The 20,806-nt window shown below is 42.2% G+C and overlaps 1 protein-coding gene across 1 annotated transcript in view; it reads left to right on the forward strand.

Moving 5' to 3' along the window:
- STK32B (serine/threonine kinase 32B) overlaps positions 1 to 20,806 on the forward strand; it is a 339,672-nt gene that overhangs the window by 205,323 nt on the left and 113,543 nt on the right. The window contains exon 6 of the mRNA XM_077477798.1: positions 13,726 to 13,815. Coding sequence (XP_077333924.1) covers positions 13,726 to 13,815 — 90 coding nt within the window. The remainder of the gene's footprint in view (positions 1 to 13,725; positions 13,816 to 20,806) is intronic.

The following is a 20,806-nucleotide window of genomic DNA, read 5'->3' on the forward strand; positions in this document are numbered from 1 at the left end:
GGTACTATTGGCATATACATGCCCTTTTGTATCAATCTGTACATTTATTACTCTGATCATGTGTTGTATGTGTGTATTTTGTTTACTATGTTCAGTTTTTGTGCACACTATATGTGTGTATATATATATATACGATATGAACTATGATTTAATGCTTTGAGAGTATTTATAAATAAAATACATTATATTGTAACTTACCTCCACTATTTAATTGCTTCATTCAAAGTCCCAATTCCCTTTTTTCCTTTTATCCATTACCGGGATGGAGGCACTCTAGGGTGCTTCATTTAAAGTCCCAACCCTCTTCTATTTTAATATTTATATGGGATCTTATAGCAGCACAGAAAAAAAAAATTTATATATATATATATATATATATATATATATATATATATATATATATATATACACTATATTGTCAAAAGAATTGGGATTGCAGCCTATTCACACACATTAATTTTTTTTAATTTTTTTTTTCAAATATATATTTTATTAGTTTTTAACAATGGGGCAAGGGCCCGTTTAACATACAGCGGTAGCATAAAAATGGAGGTCGCAGCCTCCAAGTCACTCATCTTGACAGGATATAAAATACAGTGCATATTCCAACAGCACAAGAAAGAGAATATAACCAGGGTCTATATATCCCCGAGGCTCAGTTTGTTGGTATAGCCAAAATCTAAACAATATAGGCCGACATATCGCTACCAGAAAAGAATGAGAGAAGAAAGAAAGGTAAGTTACAGGGGAGGGGATCGGGAGACATTAATTTTTTAATGTCATCCCAGTCTTAGTCTATAGTGTTCAATATTAAGTTGGCCCACCCTTTACAGCTTTAACAGCTTCAACTCTTCTGGGAAGGCTGTCCACAAGGTTTAGGAGTCTGTCTATAGGAATGTTTCACCATTCTTCCATTTGAGGAGTCAGGCATTGATGTTGAACGAGAAGGCCTGGCTCGCAGTCTCCGTTCTAATTCATCCCAAAGGTGTTCTATTGTGTTGAAGTCAGACCAGTTGAGTTCCTCCACCCCAGACTTGCTCATTCATGTCTTTATGGACCTTGCTTCGTGCACTGGTCCAAATCATTTGGAAAGAAATGCCCCAAGAAAGCAACCAGGAGGATCAGCCATGGTATACCATATATAGAAATGTAATTAGCTTTATTAATGTATCAATAGTAGGTTAAAAGACCACTAAATGTAAAACAGTAACATTGATGTGGAATTATTCGCCAACATACACTATAATAAAAAACACACATACAAGGTTGACAACGTTGTCACTACAAGGCGCCAGAGTTAAGGGCCCCACGCATACACACACATGCATACAAAGTCACAATGGAAATAAATAGTGCTGCTATTAGTATTGAATTAAACTCAGGGATTTCATGCTCATGTGATAAACAGAATCTACATAAAAATGTACAGTTTTTTAATTGCTGAATGTCCATTGATACTGGTGTCCATGGGTTGATGGAATTCCTGGTGAAATGGTTAATAATGATGTCACTGAGCACAGTAGTAGTAGCGTCTAGTACTGACATCCATAGACAGGCGTCCCAGATTTAAGTATAAGCCGATTGGGATAGAGTTATGGAATTGTTTAGGCACAGTTATTCATGCAATGTCAGACTTCAATTATCATTTAACCTCGTTGACATAGACGACAATGCACAGTTTGTGTAGGTACACTCAATATTCACTTCATATATGAGGGGGATTGGTTAGGGAGAGAGACGATAAATTTTTAACACAGCCTGAAGGCTCTTACCACTCTGTAGTAATGGCTGGAACTGCCATGATACTATCCAATCCGTACTTTCCCAAGAGTGTCACTGAAGTGGATATAGATATTGCCGCATTGATAAGGCTTGGGGAGTGTCCACTCGGTGCGGTGCGATCGCAATTCAATATATCTCGGCTATGCACGGAGGTTTCCGATCAGCTGTCCGTGGGGTTGACTACGGTGGCTCATAAGTCAATATAGGGCAGGCTTATCCAAGCGGACCAAGGTAGGAAGGAGGTACGGGGAAACCACGCACATTAGCTGGGATGCATGGTAGAGCATGGGGATGGTCTGGCGCTACCTACGTCAATGCTTTTCGCACACGTGACCGCGCGCTTCTTGAGGACGTACAACATCATGATCATTTTAACAATAACGATCATTAGGAACAAGTGTCCAATCAGCATCTACCACATCAAGATACAATTTGAAGGTCATCTTGTGGTGGCAGAACACATTGCATTTGTTAAAAAGACAAGAGAGAAAAGGTAAGATAGAAAATAGAGTAGTACAAGAGTATTACATAATAAACATAATTTTCCACTGAGTACAGTCATCATAATGAGGCTGCTTGAGGAAAAGGTTAACATTTTTAATTAACGGTATTGCCCGCTCACAATTGGGCACGAGTGGCGGTACACAATCCTCTGGAAGTGAGGATGAGTCACACCACTCCGTCACTTAGAGAAGGACCTACAGGAGCTAGAGGATCCTCCTCAATCCAGGGGCATACTAAAATGAGGCAGAGTAGATACAACAGAAGGAGGAAAAGGAAGAGGAAAATGGAAACACAGGGAAGGCAGGGATCCGATTAAAACAAACAGGACGACCACCAGGATCCAGAAGGATTCCCGCTGAATATCCCTATGTAAGCAACCATTCCCCTACAAACTGCTATACTCAGGTAAATCTGCTACAGACCTTCCCATTCAAGAGGATGATCTGGCCCACAAAGAGACTCTTGATCAATTGGTGTCCTTATTAGATGAGGGAGGACTATCATGGGAAGACGATGAACCCATAGATACACTGCCCTCAAGAAGGAATCCCAATATTAAAAAAAAATTGACGTCTATGCCCCAATTTCATAAAAATAAGTGGCTGGGTGTTTTCCTCTAGCTTGTCCAGGAAGACCTCAAAAAGGTCAACTGGGCAGTGATAAGTAGTGATAATCTCACACCACAGGAACGTCAAGCCGTAACAGAACTTTAAAATGCTGAGTGGGTTGTTATTAAACCAAGTGATAAAGGAGTCAATGTGGTACTCCTATCAGCTGACAGATATGAGAGGGAGGTACTGTCAGGGCTGGGCTCAGCCTTTCCTTCTCTGAGCTAGCCGCTCAGCTGTCAGATAATTGCCAGCTCCTATCTCTCCACAGTTACTCAGCTGTTGATGATATCCTGCTTGTCAGCCCTGCCTACTTAAGCCATCCAGCCCAGAGGATCTCTGCCTTCACCTTAGTCAAAATCACAGAGATGCTCTCCTGCATTCCTGTTAAAAGACTTGCTTGGCTGACATCCCTTCTGGTTCCAGATCCTGCTTGCTGTTTTACTACGCTCATCTCCAGCTCCCTGACATTTGGCTTGTCTGACTATCCATCCCGGTTCCTGAACTTTGGCTATATTTTGACTATGTTTGTTCTATTTACTTTTATTATTAAATAAGTGTGATTTAACCGTACTTCTGTCTCGGTCTGATTTCATGGTTTCTGACAGTAGGCGAATGCCTTGAATTCAGAAGATACAGTCAGTCCACTTGTTGGTAATATTTTTTCCAGATTGGATAAGCAAGATCACCGCATGGATCAGTTTGCCATGGCATTACAAATGCTCCTGAGTCGCACGGCTCACCTGGAATCACCCACTGTGGCTGCTCTGGTACAACCTCTGTTGCAGGCTGTCCCTGTCGAGTCTCTGTGCAGGCACCCGCCTCGAGTATTACCTCTGTGAGAGGTATGTCTGGTTTCGCTCCACTTCCCCAGCAATTTGGGGGCAATCCAGTCCAATGCAGAGGGTTTCTCAACCAGGTTGAGCTATACATTGAGATGCTGCCCCATGCATTTCTCACGGACAGAAGCAAAGAAGGTTTTGTGCTTTCTGAGAGAGCTTTGGCCTGGGCAAACCCTCTATGGGAGACACAAAAACCTATTGTCTTGAGTTACCCATAGTTTGTGGCCTCTTTTATAAGGGTATTTGATGTTCCCGCATGCTATGCTTCTGCTGCCAATTGCCATCAAACAGAGTACGAGAATTTTTGCCAACTACACCATTGAATTCTGTACTTTGGCAGCAGAGGTTGCTTGGAACAATGAGGACCTCATGGCTACTTTTTCTCATGGTCTCTCGGATTCCATCAAGGATTAGATAGCAGCCCAAGATATACCCACTGACCTGGAGAAGCTGATCATGTTTGCCATTCTCATTGACTCCAGACTCAGAGAGAGACTCTCTTTTAAGGAGCGCTTGTGGAAGTCTCCTGTACGTTTGCCTTCTATCTTTGCAGGCCTACACGTGCCTCTCTCACCTCCCATGCCTCCTGATACCGTGTCGGTCAGTGAAGATGAACCCATGCACTCGGGCTTCACGCATCTCTCTGCGGATGAGAGAACCTTTAGGAGGAGGGAGAGATTGTGCCTTTATTCTGGCCAGGCAGGTCATTTGTTGAGGTCATTTGTTGAAGTCTTGTCCGACACCGTCCAGGGAATGCCCGAACCTTGAGGTCCTGTCATGGTCAGACATTAAGTGGTGTTGTTTCACCCCCAGTTATCTAGAAGGATAAGCCCCTGGTTTCGGTCACCCTTTCTTGGGCTGAGTCGTCCATCGAGATACAGGCTCTAATCGACTCTGGGGCTGTAGGCCTATTCATTGATGCTGCCTTTCTATCTAAGTACTCGATTCCACTGCAGTTGCATGATACTCCATTTGCCATTGAGGCTCTTGACAGGAGACCTCTACAGCCTGCCCATGTGACTCATGAGACGGTTCCGTTATCCATGGCCGTAGGGGCTCTTCACCATGAGTTAATACCATTTCCAATTCCAAGTTATTTCCTCACCTAGGTTTCCACTGGTTATTGGTTATGCCTGGTTACAGAGGAACAACCCTTCTTTTGATTGGCTCCATACTGGAGTTCTCTCCTGGTCGTCACAATGCAGTAAGACATGGTTGCAGTTGGTAGCCAGGGTACTCTGCACTTCTTCAATCTACTCCCGACTCGAGGTGTACCTCGATTTTAGTGATGTCTTTGACAAAGGTCAAGCCAATAGTTTGCCTCCACACCAGCTATATGATTACGCAATTAATCTTCAACCTGGTGCCATACCCCCTCATGGCCGGTTTTACCCTTTTGTTGGTCTTTCATCCGCAAATCCTCATCCCCTGCTGGTGCTGGTTTCTTTTCCGTGAAGTAGAAGAGTGGTAAACTGAGATCTTGTATTGATTATAGGGGTCTCAATTATTTCAGGAATAAGAATGCCTATCCGATCCTGTTGATTACGGAGTTATTTGACCGCCTCAAGGGAGCAGCAGTTTTCACAAAACTTGACTAAGAGGGGCATACAATCTCATGAGGATTAAGGAGGGCAACGAGTGGAAAACTATGTTTAATACCAGAACAGGCCATTATGAATACCTTGTAGTGCCTTTTGGCCTTTGTAATGCCCCGGCAGTTTTCCAGGAATTCATTAACGATGTCCTCTGAGATTTGTTGCAGTTATGTGTGGTGGTTTATCTCAATTATATCCTCATATTTTCCAAGTCTCTGGAGAGCCACCACACAGATGTCTGTCTGCTTCAGAAACGAAGAGAGAACAATCTCTATTGTAAATTGGAGAAGTGCGAGTTCCATCATGAACAGGTTAAATTCCTGGGTTATGTAATTTCCACTGCTGGTTTTTCGATGGACCCAGAGTTACTTTCAGCAGTCCTACAGTGGTCCCGACCCGTAGGTTTTCATCCTCTGCAGTGTTTCCTGGGCTTTGCCAACTATTATCAGTTTTTTCTTAACTTCTCATCTCTTATCAAGCCCCTGACTGATATGGCCAGAAAGGACGGTAACCCACAGAGTTAGTCTCCGGAGTCTGTTAAGGCCTTTGTGAGTCTTTGTTTCTGCTCCTGTGTTGGCACATCCTGATCCTACGTTACTTTTTATCCTTGAGGTTGATGCTTCTGAAACTGGTGTTGGTGCCCTTCTGTCTCCTTTTCCAAGAAATTGTCACCTGTGGAGTGCAATTACGAGATTGGTGACAGAGAGTTTTTGGCGATCATTTTAGCCCTGAAATAATGGAAACATCTCCTCGAAGGTACAACTTTGCCGGTTCTCATTCTTACTGACCATAAGAATCTCATATTCTTGTCTGAGGCTAAACGCCTCTATCCCAGAAGGGCACAATGGGCTCTTTTCTTGTCAAGTTTCAATTACATTGTCTCATTCTTACCCGGTACTAAGACTGTAACGGCTGATGCCTTGTCACAACAATCTTCCTCCACTTCCAAGTTGGAGTCAATTCCGGTTCCTGTGATTCTTCCTGATCGTATTCCGGCTACGGTTCACACCAGTCTCACTTCTCCTTTGGGTGACAAAATTCTTGCCGCCCAGGTCCATGCTCCTTCTGAGAAACCTTGTGACAGCTGCTTTGTCCCAGAGAGTCTCCGTACTGCCGTGTTCCAGACTTACCATTCTCCCTGGGAAGAATCAACTCTTTTGGGCCATTTCCCAACAATTCTGGTGGCCTGGTCTACGTGCTGATGTAGCCGACTTCATATCTGCCGGTTCCGTGTGTGCTCAGAGTAAGACTCCACAAAACCATCTGGTGGGCCTCCTACAACCCATATCCAATGAAGAGAGGCCCTGGACACACCTGTCTATGGATTTCATTGAGTTACCCAACTCCCAGGGCAACACAGTTAATCCTTATGGTAGTTGACCGGTTCTCAAAGATGTGTCATTGTATTCCACTAAATAAGTTGCCCACTTCTAAGGAACTGGCTTCCATTTTTGCTTGGGAGATCTTTCTCTGAGCCCTTGTACACACGGTCGGACATTCCAACAACAAAATCCGTCAGATTTTTTCAGACGGATTTTGTACAAAACTGGTGTTGCATTCACACAGTCGGACAAAGTTGTCTGAAAATCTGATCGTTCGGAACGTGATGACGTTCGTTCATTTCGACAGGACCACGTTCAGCCGAGTAGCCAATAACTTTGCTCTCGATCTTTGATCTGAGCATGTGTGGCACTTTGTCTGATCGGAATTCTGTACAAACGATCGGACAAGGTCCGATCAGATCATGTTGTCGGAAAATTTTGTTGGTCGGACATTCCGACGGAAAAAGTCAGATGGAGCCCACACACGGTCGGATTATCCGACAACACGGTCTGGTCGGACTTTTTCTGTCGGAATTTCCAACCGTGTGTACAAGGGCTGACATGGGCTACTCAAGTGGCTTACGCATTAGACCTTCCTTCTAATATGCGTATTTCAAATGTATTTCATGTCTCCTTATTAAAACATCTTTACCACCTCGGTGCCACGTCCTCGCCCTGTACAGGTTTAGAACCATGAGGAGTATGAAACACAGTCCATTGTTGACTCCTATAGGTTCCGTGGGTTCATACGGTACCTGGTGCATTGGAAAGGGTGCAGTCCGGAGGAACGCTCTTGGGTCTCATCCTCGGATGTACATGCGCCTCCCCTCCTCCGTGATTTCCATAGACGTTTTCCCCTCAAGCCTGGTGGTCCTCTGAGGGGGAGGGGTCGTTGAGGGGGGGTACTGGGGGGGGGGGTACTGTCAGGGCTGGGCTCAGCCCTTCCTTCTCTGAGCTTGCCACTCAGCTGTCAGCTAATTGCCAGATCCTATCTCTCCACAGTTCCTCAGCTGTTGATATCCTGCTCATCAGCCCTACCTACTTAAGCTGTCCAGCCCAGAGGATCTCTGCCTTCACCTTAGTCAACATCACAGAGACACTCTCCTGAATTCCTGTTAAAAGACTTGCTTGGCTGACATCCCTTCTAGTTCTATATCCTGCTTACTGTTTTACTACGCTCATCTCCGGCTCCCTGATATTTGGCTTGTCTTACTATCCATTCTGGTTTCTGAACTCTGGCTATATTTTGACTACGCTTGTTCTATTAACTTTTATTATTAAACAAGTGTGATTTAACTTTTAATTTTACTTCTGTCTCAGTTTGATTTCATGGTTTCTGACAGGTACGCCGCCTGCTATCCGATAGCTCTACCTACAGTAAATTAGACTCAAACCCTTTTCAATCACTAGTGTCCCATATAAATGATAAGCTATCTTGGGTACTTGAGGCAGACATAATTACCAAGAAAGAGTTCAACTAACTCTCTAAAGGTTGATGACTTTAATACCCCTACGTTCTACATCAGTGCCAAGATCCATAAAAACCAGGAGGACCCCCGGGGTGGCCAGTTGTCTCTGCAATTAGGGGCCCACTCGAGAGGGTTGGAAAATATATTGATTCCCTTATAAAGGACCTTGTGAATACCTTACCCTCATATGTACGTGACACCGGGGATGTGCTCAATAAAATTGAGGACTTGGCCTTCACTGGGGGGTTCTCCTGGTGGGAATTGATGTAGTGGTGTTATATACATCTATACCACATGAGTGGGGTATGTCTGCAGTGTTTCACTTTTTAGAGAAAAAATACCCCACTATGGGTACACAAAATGACTTTATCATTGAACTTCTGGACCTGGCTTTAAAACATAATTATTTCCAATTTCTTGAAAATAATTACCAAAAATGATGTGGCACTTCTATGGTGGGAGGAGGAGGTAGTCTACAGGTTGTCGATGTACCTGGGTCATGCTCGCACCTGGCTAAGGTACATTGATGACATCTTGATGGTATGGGATGGTTCCACCACTGAATTGATGGCATTCATGGATGAATTGGGCCTTAACTCCCAGGAACATACATCTTACCTTTGTGGCAGACTCCATGAGATCTCATTTCTTGATCTCTCCATTGGACTGGAAAATGGTAGAGTGCTAACCAAAAATTATAGAAAAAAGACAGCAGATAACACCCCAGAATGCTTATTAAAGGCATCCCAGTGGGTCAGTACCTGGGAATATGCAGGAACTGCTCCACGAGGAAGACTACCAACTCAAGTCTGATATGCTATATGGGCGATTCAGGGAGAGAGGCTACTCCCACCGCATCCTGAGGCGGGCCAGGAAAATTGCAGGACGTAAAACAAGGATGGGCCTCCTGCTGACCAGCCACTAGTGAAACAGAGGGACCTGTTAGACTAATAATGCAATATGGTGCCCGATGGATCCAGATTCCATTTTACAGGATCACTAGTATGTTCTGACCAGACCGAGTAGCATGGAGCATATTGTGGGCTCTAGGCCACATATGGTAGCAAAGCGGGCTAGAAATTTAGATGATCCACTGCGCCAATCTGAATTTGTCAGAATGCAGAACAGGAACTGGCTTACTGATATGCCCAGACTTAAGGGAATGTATCCCTGTGGCCACTGCGGAATGTGTTATGCCGAGCGCTCAGGGGTGTTCACTGACTCTGAAAGAAAACATGAATTTGAGATTCAATATTTTATCAACTGTGCCACTACACAGGTACTCTATATTCTCAAGTGCTGCGTAAATTTTTTTTTTTAATTATATGTTGGCAAGACAAAACGTCAACTCTGAATCAGGATCAGTGAACACCTCAAAAGCATAAGACTGAATGAGGAGACACCAGTGGCACAACATTTCTTATTGTGCCATGATGGTAAACCCTCAGGTCTGAGGTTTAAGGGATTTTTTGCCCTCAACCTGTCAGCCCGCAGAGGTGACTTTGACACTGTTTAACACTGTTCTGCTAAGAAAGGAAATATCCTATATTTTTAGGCTTAACACTTTACAACCTAACAGGTTGAACAATGAAATAAGTCTCAAGGTTTTCCTTGAGCCATAACACGGCCACTAACTGCAGGTAAATCTGAAGTCTATTGGCCTCATCTATCTACTAACCTAATAATTGAAAATTTAACTTTAATTAAATTCATCTATCTAAACAAGCAAGCAATACCGTAAATTAAAAATGTAAACCTTTTCCACGCAAAGCCTCATTATGATGATTGTAATCGATGGAAAAATTATGTTTATTATGTAAAACCCTTGTACTACTCTATTTTCTATCTTACCTTTTCTCTCTTGTATTTTTAACCAATGCAATATGTTCTGTCTCCACAAGATGGCCTTCAAATTGTATCTTGACATAGTAGATGCTGATTGGACACTTATTTCTTTAAAATGATTGTGATAACCTATGTTTTAAGAAGCGCGCAGTCACGTGTTTGCAAAATGCATTGACGTAGGTAGCGCCAGACCAGCCCCATGCTCTACCATGCATAACATAGTAAGAGGGCACTTCTACAATGACCAGTAAAGTAAGGGGGCACTTCTACAATGACCAGTAAAGTAAGAGGGCATTTCTACAATGACCAGTAAAGTAAGGGGGCACCTCTACAATGACCAGTAAAGTAAGGGGACATGCCTCCAATGACTAGGAAAATAAGAGGGCACTTCTACATTGACTACCAATGTAAGGGGGCGCTTTTCAAGGGACCTCATATGTAAGGGGGCATGTTTCCACTGACCACTAGTATAAAGGTACACTAAGATTTTTCATGTTTTGTTTCTTTTATGACCATTATTATTAGTAGTATTAATATTCATTTTAATGACTAGTATTAATAATAATTGTGTTATCTAGCGTATAATGGTATTCCACACCCTTATGTCAAATCATCTAGTTCCAGCAAATTCTTTGCTATTTTGTTTTTTCCTGTACTTTCTATATATATCACACTAATATAACATTAACGATAGATACATTTTTTAGCAGGGGTTCCCTAGGACCTGGAAATAATTTCAAGGTTACATTGTGTTTTTGGATTACAGGAGTCTATAGTCCCCCCCCCCCCCCATACCTCATACTGATATGATATTATATTATATTATATTATATTATATTATATTAGTGAGAACTGCTTTAATTCCTGGTGATGAAATCTGCCGGTGCAGTGCTTTCACCCTGAACTCTGTTCCAGTGCCCAATGATAGCCCTATTATCAGTTCTTTACTATCCATTGTGTCAGGGATTTTATTATGAATGACTGCACATTTTTGTAATCTGTAATTCAGAGCCAGTGCTCCTGTTGGCCGGCACCGCTATATTTCCCAGCATTAAGTATCTGAAAGAAATACTAATGGCTCATTAATGTACAAGAGGGCAGTCTCTCTGACCTGAGGCATTATTTCCAAAGGTTTTCTGGCTCTGTTGTTGGAGATGCGGATTTTAATATTTCACTATTTCTAAAGTCTGTCTCCACACACTGACCCTATTTCTGGCTGCTCAGTCATGTGTAGAATCTTCTTGATTTACTGTTCTCGCTAATGAGGTGTGAAGCCCAGCAGAATGTATAAAGGTTTACCTAGAGAGAGACATAAACCACATTACGGTTCAATCTCCAGAGAAAAACGGAGAGTCAAATAGTCAGTGGGTCATCACCATGCTTAAATGTCATTAGTGTTTTTTTTGTTTAACCAGTTATCAACTGGTTGAGGTTGAGGGACATAACTCCATAATTTTCTTAGCTGTTTACCAATAGGCAGAGACAAAATATATTTGCTCACATTATCACAGTTTGCAACATGTTGCTATCTAGTTTACCTTGCAAAACAAACCATTCAGCTTAAAATATAAATAAAAGTCAAAACATTTTTGTATAGATATAAAAAAAAAAGATTACAAATACCTTCCCTCTGTTCTCAGCTGCAAAAGAACTGGGGGAGGAGAAGCAGCAGCACACTGAGCCTCCAAGCGAATGGCTGTGCAGCGATGGTGTGTCAGGACAAGTCTGAACATTGGAGAAGCACACGAGGTCCCAGCATAGCGAGAGAACTGACCATGGTGTGCTCTCCTGCCTAGCGTGGTCAGTTTTTAACAGGAAAGCAGAGGGACTGGCAGGAACACCAGGGATTTCACATAAAGGAAGCAATACAAAGAGAGCAGGATACATCTTCATACAAGTACATGGTACAGAAGGCACATATCAGGAATATGAAATGTTTAGGTAACAAACACTTTAATGTTCCTTATTTAAAGTGATACTAAAAGTCTTGTTTTTGTTTTTTTCATTTAAGAATAACAAACATGCTATACTTACCTGCTCTCTGCTGTGGTTTTTCACAGAGAAACCCAGATCCTCCTCTTCTCGGGTCCCTCTTCGGTGCTTCTGGCCCCTCCCTACTGCCGAGTGCCCCCACAGCAAGCAGCTTGCTATGTGGGCACCGGAGCCAAGCCGTTGCTCTGTTTGTCCATTCAGACATGAAGCCGTGGCCCAGCCCCGCCCCCTCTATTTTATCATTGGCTCACCGACTTTGATTGCTGTTTGATGTCTCAGCCAATCAGGAAGGAGAGCCGAGTCTCTCGTGCAACATCACTGGATCAAGATGGTCTCAGGTAATTATTAGGGGGGCTGCTGCACACAGAAGGATTTTTATCTTAATGAATAGATGCATTAAGATAAAAAAAAAACATTCTGCCTTTACAATCACTTTAAAGTGTACATATAGCCTTTTTTATAGAGTAGGTAAGGGTTCAAACCCTTGTCAGGTTCAGTTTTCTGTCTTTGTACTATTGCTATTGGGGAAATCTCCCTGTACTTTTTATCTCAGAAAAGCAACAGGAAGATAGAGGAAATCTCCCAAAGTCAGGGAAATTCCTCTGAATTGTTCCCTCACATCTTCTTTTGGGGAGAACCCTTACATTTTTTCCCCCACTGGCAAATCTTCCCAATGGAGACATTTGTAAATTTTGTGGCTAGAGATGTAATGAATGACCCGCATCTGTTTTTCTTAATTTGCAAATTCATGCAATGTTTAATGGGTAGGTGGAGGATGGGGAGCCACTTTGGAGAGAGGTCTTTGTGTATCCCAGGCAATGTTCTGTGTCCTGGAATGCTGGACACACCTGTCCATGTGTGTGTTAGTTCCTGGTATATGGGCAAGATATGTTAGCCATAGAATGTTGTTGCGAGTAGATTTAGAGTTAGTTCGTTTTAAGCTGAACTTCTACTTTAAGGGCTCCTTCACATTGTAATACAATGCATGTTTGCACTTTCTTGTGTTAAAGAACTTGGTGTAAGTTAGCCAAAATGAATGATCTGCCAACGCAGCTCAATGCACAAAAAACTGCTTGCCCAGTTCTATAAGTGCAAACCAACACACAGCATATGTGTCCATGCTCTGCAGTGCACATTCCTTTACATGTGTTGCAGTGTACTGTAGATGTGTGTGTGGATGCAGTCAATGCAGTTCACATCTACCTATCAACAAGGAAAAAAACAGAACTGATTCCACCATCCACACATTCGAGCTGGATGGGGGAATCTTCCCTGCTGCACCATTGTATTCTGACAGCAGGGAGAGGACACCGCTGTCAGAATACACAGATCAGCAGCTGCAGCCATTGGCTGTAGCTTCTGATCAAGTGGCTTTTTCCAACAGAGCGATCAGTAGATCAACTTCTGTTCAACTGCAGTGCCACACATGGATTAGGGGGACAGTCCCCCTTGAATCGACCAAATTTTGACCCATCTATAGGCGGTTTAAGAGTTTGTGTACCAGCCCTGTGAGCTCTATGATAATACAAAGCAATGGAAAGAGAAAAAGATGTGTTGAATTTGTCTTTCTACATTTGTACCTGATGTTCTATCATAATAATACAGGATTAGCACTGCTCAGAATAGTGATGACATCATTCCTTGTAAAGAGAATTAAGTGATCTCAAAAGTTTGTACTACAGAATGAATTCAGTAAGCTAACAAAAGGCATTGCTTCTATTTTCACTTTCCTGGTTTCTAAACATGTGTGTTCTCTATCATTCCAGGTCATGTGCACATTACAGATTTTAATATTGCAACAATTTTAAAAGGATCAGAGAAAGCTTCATCCATGGCAGGGACAAAGCCTTACATGGGTAAGTGTTCCACTTACATTCTGCTTGTCTGTATTTAATATTGAATTTCGTTTTCACAACATATTAATTGACTAAGATCATGTACAGAAAAAAATTCTGCGAAGGTCTTGTTTACAAGTGCAGCCAACCGGCGGTCATAACAGGTGGTTGACCTGCATTTTACCAACCCCCAAATGCCAAGCCGCAAATCATCAGCACGGTAAAATTTATAAAACATGTCACATTTGACAAACGCAACCCATTGAAGTGAATAGGAGCACAGTGCTACTGTGAGTAATGCACACAGATGTGGCGCGGTGGGCTTTGGAAGTGTTAAAAGAGGTTTTCAGGAGGTGACATATCATATGGCAAAAAGAAAGGGGGCACCACATTCTCATTCTGTTCCTCCTGATAAAACGGGGTTATCTTTCCCCGTCTGGACAACCCCCCCACCCAGCAAAAAATAATGAATTCATATTGTTAGTTATAGTTGTATGATGTAAATGTGGGGTATCCTTGGGGAAGTGATATTTTCTGGAGGTGCTTTTCTGTTTACAGCATGATTACCTCTGTTTTAACCTTTTGCATTTTATGTTTTTTATGTAATAAAATTGTGTTTTATCTCAGTAATATTGTGTCTACATTTTTTTTGCATTTTGGGGACAGACTAAATGCTTTCCCCCCAGGGTTGAACTTTACACAATATGAGAATAATAAAAGTAATTGTTATTACAGTAGGGACATTTTTCGTCAGAAAAAAACTGGAACAGCCACAGAGAACTACTGGTTAATTTCTATCTAATGGTCTAATCAGGTCTATTAATGTGTGATGCAATAACATATGTCTGCCAAACTACCTGAAAAAGCCTTTTTTTCCCAAATTGAAATGATTTAGATTCAGATGCAGCTGCTGTATGTAAGCCAAGCTAAAAAAAAATCTAAGCCAAATATTTGCTGCAGGTGTATGTTATTACTGCAACTGTATGTGAAAATCGTATTTTTTTTTTATAACACCACATACAGCTTATGGCATCCCCATAACATATTATTTAAAGGAATCATGTATTTTCAAGGTTGCCCTTGAAACAACATGAAAAGACACCCTCCCTGCTGTATGGTATTTACTTATTTAATTTTGCATTGGTACATGTCCCACATGGCAGTAGCCAGCTTCCCAGTTTGGACAGTAGCTTGCCTATTAGCCATAAAAATGGGCAGAATCAACTAACAAACATGCATCTTTATAAACTTCAATGGGATTCGCATCTAGGTGAATTGAGACTGATGTTTATCTTTAGCCACCTAGTGCAATGGGTTTACCAAAATCCATGTGGTTTGCATGATTGTGGGTAGAATGGGGGCAGAGCTTTTTAATATTGGTAGGTAAGAAAATGATGTATGTTGATACAATGAAATATTTCACAATGGAATGATTGTGTAAGTAATCATCACATCGACTTATTGAAACAATGCCATATTTTATGTAGTGTTGACATATTGAAAGGGCAGAGTATACCATTCTGCTGTTTCTCGACCTTTAAATGTAGTCAATTAATAAGAGGGAGAGGGGATTAAAAAATTCAAGAGACTGAATTTCTCAGTGTTATGTATGTTAATCTATTTTTTGAAACACATATACATACCAAAGTAGACAAGTGCATGCTAAAAATATGAATCAGTGATACCATCTATGGTGCATACTGCATTAACCTGAATTTAGTTTTATTTTATAAAAATGATCATTCTACTGTAATCACACGGCCTGCTTGGATGTACAAAGCTTTCAAGCAATTTACGTTTTGTTTTTTGTATTCTGTTTATTTTCACAATTTTTTATGGTGTTGATCTTTTCAAAATTGATTAAGAAGAGGCTGAAATTATTTATTACCCCCATTGTGTATTCTTGGTGCACATGAAGATCCATTGACTGTACCACTTGTACATTTAGCTATCGACTTTGCCACAAGATTTCAAGGGCTTGTGCAATTCCATCAATAAAGTAAAATGCCATTACATAACATGATAACTCCATAAGTATGAATGGCATAGATTTTTTTAATAGGGTTCAAAATATTCTAGAAGAAAAGAGAGAAGAGATATATCCAGGTACAGGGGGTCCCCTACTTACAAACATCCGACTTACAAACGACTCCTACTTACAAACGGAGGGAGATAACAGGAAGTGAGAGGAAATCTACCTCTAGGAAGGGAAATTATCTCCTGTAAGAGTTAATATGGGAAAAAGGTGTCTCCACTGATGCTTTATCACCAATCCTTGTTTCCCCAAAATTTTCAAAATACAATTATCATTGGGACAGAAAGTGAGGTGAAGTCTTCTGTACAGGGCACATACAGCTAAACAAATGTTACAGGGGTGATAACCCTTCCCTATGTTATCCAAAAAGCTTAAAAATAGATTTTTTGTCTGGAGCTACACTTAAAAACCTGTTCCGACTTACAAACAGATTCAACTTAAGAACAAACCTACAGTCCCTATCTTGTTTGTAACCCGGGGACCCCCTGTACTTAATGGAGAAGAGTTGCAGCAATGTGCAGCAGGGGAGTTCAAAAGCACTGCTAGGATGCTAAATGATCTGAAACAACCTTTGGCATCTTTTATAAAGAATGGGATGTGTTACTAAATATGGATGTGGTTGAAGTTGGTGTAATGTGTAATGTAATATGTAAGCTGACACCCACTGACCTCCAATAAATGACCATCAATGAAGATAGAATAATTGCAGCCATTTAATGCCACTAATACAAATGGTGAGAGTTACTCTTAATGCTAATGGCACAAAGCTGGGCTTATTTCACTCCCACACCACAAATGATACACTGTAAAATGACATCCACATACATTAAGGGCCATGCCTCCAAGTGATGCTGAGCAGTGCTTGCCACCTCATTCTTGATGCCTTCAACCTCCTATTTTCAAATATTGGCAACTTTGCAGGAGAGAGCGTATCTGAGCTCTGGCATGTCAGATGAATTGATATGCTAAGTTCAGTACCTCTGAATAAAGTTGCAACCATACTTAAATCTGCTTCTCCATCACCTAGTTCTACTCCCACCTCCAGCATGTATGATATTTAATTTCATGCTTATTACTGAGTATAATTTTGATGCATGGGGGTGTTTAAAAATATCCACCCTGGATGCTGGATATGCTGCTGGCCCCAGGTCTGATGGCAGGTGCCCATACCGCTCAACTTTTTAAGATAGGAATGAGGGACACCATTAGCAAAGGTATGTAGGCATAGGACACACCCCTTGACCCCTTGACAAGAAAAACCTATACAAAAAAAAGATTAGTTAAACCCACAAGTGCTTTTATCTACCACTACTATTCCTTTATACTGGCTTTTGAAATTTATAAATGCAGCCATTTAGAAATTGGATGAAAGTTTTAGCACTGGAAAAACACTTTTTATGTTTCAATAGTTTTTATTGTGGGTTTACAATACAAAACAAACAAAGTTCTCATCTTTTCGGTACATTAGTACAACAAGTTCAGTGCACAAATCAGTTGTCCGCTGGTCATTTCCTAAGACACTCTTTCAGGAACATATCAAGTTCTACAGTTCTATCCAGCGCCTATTACAGTTATCCTGCGGGGTTAGTGATGACTACCAGTCTGTGTTCAACTTTGATTCATAACTCCAACATGGAGTAAAACATCAATAATCTACACTTTGAATTCCTCCGCCCGCCAGGAAGACCCCACCCCCCCTCCCTCCAAGGGTGGCCCTAGGCTCCCCCCCGGGCGATAGCCGACCACCCTCCTCCGAGCAGGTTTTAACCTGCCAAGAAGTAATATCCAACATTGTAACTGATCATGCTGCGATTTAACCCAATAAGAGATGAGTAGTGATGCAAACAAGAAGGGGAAGGGAAAATAATAAGAAGGAGCATAGAAGGGAGAGGGATGGGGAAGGGTGGGGGGGGGGGTTAGAGGAGCTGTGGCCCCGTTGTGCAAGGCCCATACCGCTAAAATACAGTTACGCAATATGTGTCCTGGGGTCATTAGTCAGGTAAGCAATCCACGGGTCCCATATTTTATGGAACAACTTGTCCTGTGACAGTGCTGACAACCGCTCATTTATCATCAACCATGACATTTTATGTTTGAGCTGTGCAATCGGCAGGGCGGCGGATCTCCAGTTTCTTGCTATGGTGATTTTAGCAGATATAAATATAAAGGTAAGGAGACTCATTTGGGAATTAGAGGGCTCCACCACCCTGCCACCCAAGAGGGCTTATTTAGCTGATTTAGTCAGGTTCAAGCCAGTGAGTGTGTAAACAAAGTTATACACTCTAATCCAGAATCTTCGAACTTTAGGGCATGTCCACCAAATATAATAGGTGGACCTCACCTGGCCACAACCCCTAAAACATTGGGACGTAGCCCCTGGTACAAAGGTGGCCAATCTGGCCGGGACCATGTACCACCTCAGCAGAACCTTATAGTTAGCCTCTATCACAGAGGTGTTAATAAGTGATCGATATGCCGTCTCAGAGATTGCATGACAGTCTTCTAGTTCAAAAGTTTCTTGAAGGTCCTGTTCCCATTGGATCACATAGTTCAGTTTCCTCATGGCACCCTTTAGTATTATATATATAGCAGATAAGAGTCCCCTAATTTTATTGTGTTGTCTACATAGCTGCTCCAAAGGAGTTAGGGTCATTAAGTCCCCCCTGCGAGCTACGGCCAGCACATAATGGTGCAGTTGGGCATACCTATACTTCTCTGTAGGCAGCATATCGAGTTAAAGTACGTTTGGAAAGCATACCCCTATGGTCACACAGATCAGCAATACGTAATAAACCTTTATTTGTCCACCAACCAAATTGTTGAGGAGAGAGGCCCGGGGTGAACTCCCTATTGTTTAATAATGGTGCTAGTGGATTGTGAGGCGATTTAAATTTGTGTAGTCTTGACAACCTGTCCCATATTGCCAACGCTAGGGAGAGGGTGGGACACAGAATAAGTGGCCTGTCTTTCATTGGAAGCCACATGATCTGTGAGATCTCCTCTGGACGACAGGAATATGATTCCATGGCCATCCATATAGCATGTGGTTGGTGAGAGTGGTACCTGGAGAGGTGGGCCAGCTGAGCCGCATGGAAAAATTTCTGTAGGTCAGGTGGGCCCAACCCTCCATTCCTTTTTAGAGTGTACATCGTACTTCTGTTCACCCTGGGCCTCTTATATCCCCAAATGAACCGGAGAATTCCATTTTGAAGCGACTGAAGATCCCTTCGTACCAATGCCACCGGTAGGGTGCGAAACAAATATAATATTCTAGGCAACACGTTCATTTTAATGGAGTGTAGTCTGCTGAACCACGATGGGGGTGGATCTGCCATTTCGCTAGGTCCTCAGTTATTTTCTTAAAAAGTGGGGGATAGTTTTTTCTATACAGCGTCTGAATTGTCGGGGTTAAATGGATACCAAGGTATGGCAATGCCTCAGTTTCCCATTTGAATTTATATGACCGCTCTAGAGCTTGCTGTGTGGTGCCCGATAACGAAAGATTGAGTGCTCTGGATTTAGTCTGATTAATTTTTAGCCCTGAGATTTCAGAAAAGGGTTGCAATATCGCATGCAAGTTAGGGAGGGAAGTAATTGGCGATGTCAGCGTTAGTAATAGGTCATCAGCGAAGAGTAGTCATTTATGCTCCCTGTCCCCGCAAGTGATCCCCTTAATATCCTGGCATTTCCGGATCCTGATAGCTAGGGGTTCCATTGCGAGAACGAACAGTAGCGGGGACAGTGGGCATCCCTGTCTTGTGCCTCTTCTAATGGGGAAAGGCTGAGAGGAGTATCCCCAAAGCATCAATGATGCCAACGGGGTGTCATATAGTGCTCTGAGAAGAGTTAGAAAGTGCTCCCCGAAGCCATATCTATGTAACACGTCGAACAGGTACTCCCAAGAGAGGGAATCAAATGCTTTTTGGATGTCCAACGAAAGCAACATACCCCTTCTAGGGCCCTTACAGTCCCAGTCCGATTGTACTGCTGTAATGAGATTTATTATTCTACGGGTTTGGTCGGATGTCTGCCTGTTTGGAACAAAGCCAGCCTGGTCGGGATGAATATAGTTCAAGAGGAAGGTATTTAATCTAAGTGCTAAAACTTTAGTTAAAATTTTTAAGTCCGTATTTATCAAAGAAATCGGGCGATAATTCACGCAGTCCCCATGATCCTTATCTGGTTTCCGTATGACATTAAGATATGCTACATTTTCGTGATGAGGTATCTTGTTTCCTCGCCTAAGATCATTAAAATAAGAGCACAGGTGAGGAATCAATATATCCTGATACTTCCTATAATAGTGACCCGTGAAGCCATCCAGTCCTGGGGCCTTGGAAGGGTGTATGGATTTGATTGCCATTTTGATCTCTAGTTCTGTAAAGTCTTCGTCCATCAAGTCAATATGGGCTCGTGTCAGCTTGGGCAATGGGGTGTTGCGGAAGAATTCTTCTGCCTTGTGCGGGTCATATTTAGCTTGTGGGCCATATAGTCTGGAGTAGAAACTGTGAAATTCTTTCAGTATGAGTTCGGGATTTTGAGTGGGGTGACCTGTGGAGAGCCTCAGTTTAGGTAGTGTGGGCGTATAAGGTCAGGGGACTAGTTTCCTGGCTAACATTGTGGTTGGCTTGTCTCCCATAGTATAAAACCTATGCTTAGACCAGCTAATATGTTTTTCTGCCTGAGTAGTCAAGCTTAAGTTCAACTCCAGTCTAGCGTCATCTATTTTATGCCTTATGTCGTGCTGTGGGTTTGCATGTTGTTCTTGCATAAACCAGTCTAAGTTAGTCTCTAATTGCTGAATAGTGTGTTCTCGGGTCTGTTTCAGTCTGGCCCCTATTTGTATGAACTTGCCCCTAATCGAGGCTTTGCGGGCTGCCCAATTTATCGTGGGTGACGTGTCTGAAGATTTATTAACGCTGAAGTAAGCCAGTAGTTCTTTTTCGATTTCCGCGTGCAATATTGGGTCGTTCAGCA

This window comes from Lithobates pipiens, unplaced genomic scaffold, assembly GCF_037356315.1.
Source record: "Lithobates pipiens isolate NorthernLeopardFrog02 unplaced genomic scaffold, aLitPip1_a1.2 Scaffold_13, whole genome shotgun sequence".
In the NCBI taxonomy this organism is placed as follows: Eukaryota; Metazoa; Chordata; class Amphibia; order Anura; family Ranidae; genus Lithobates; species Lithobates pipiens.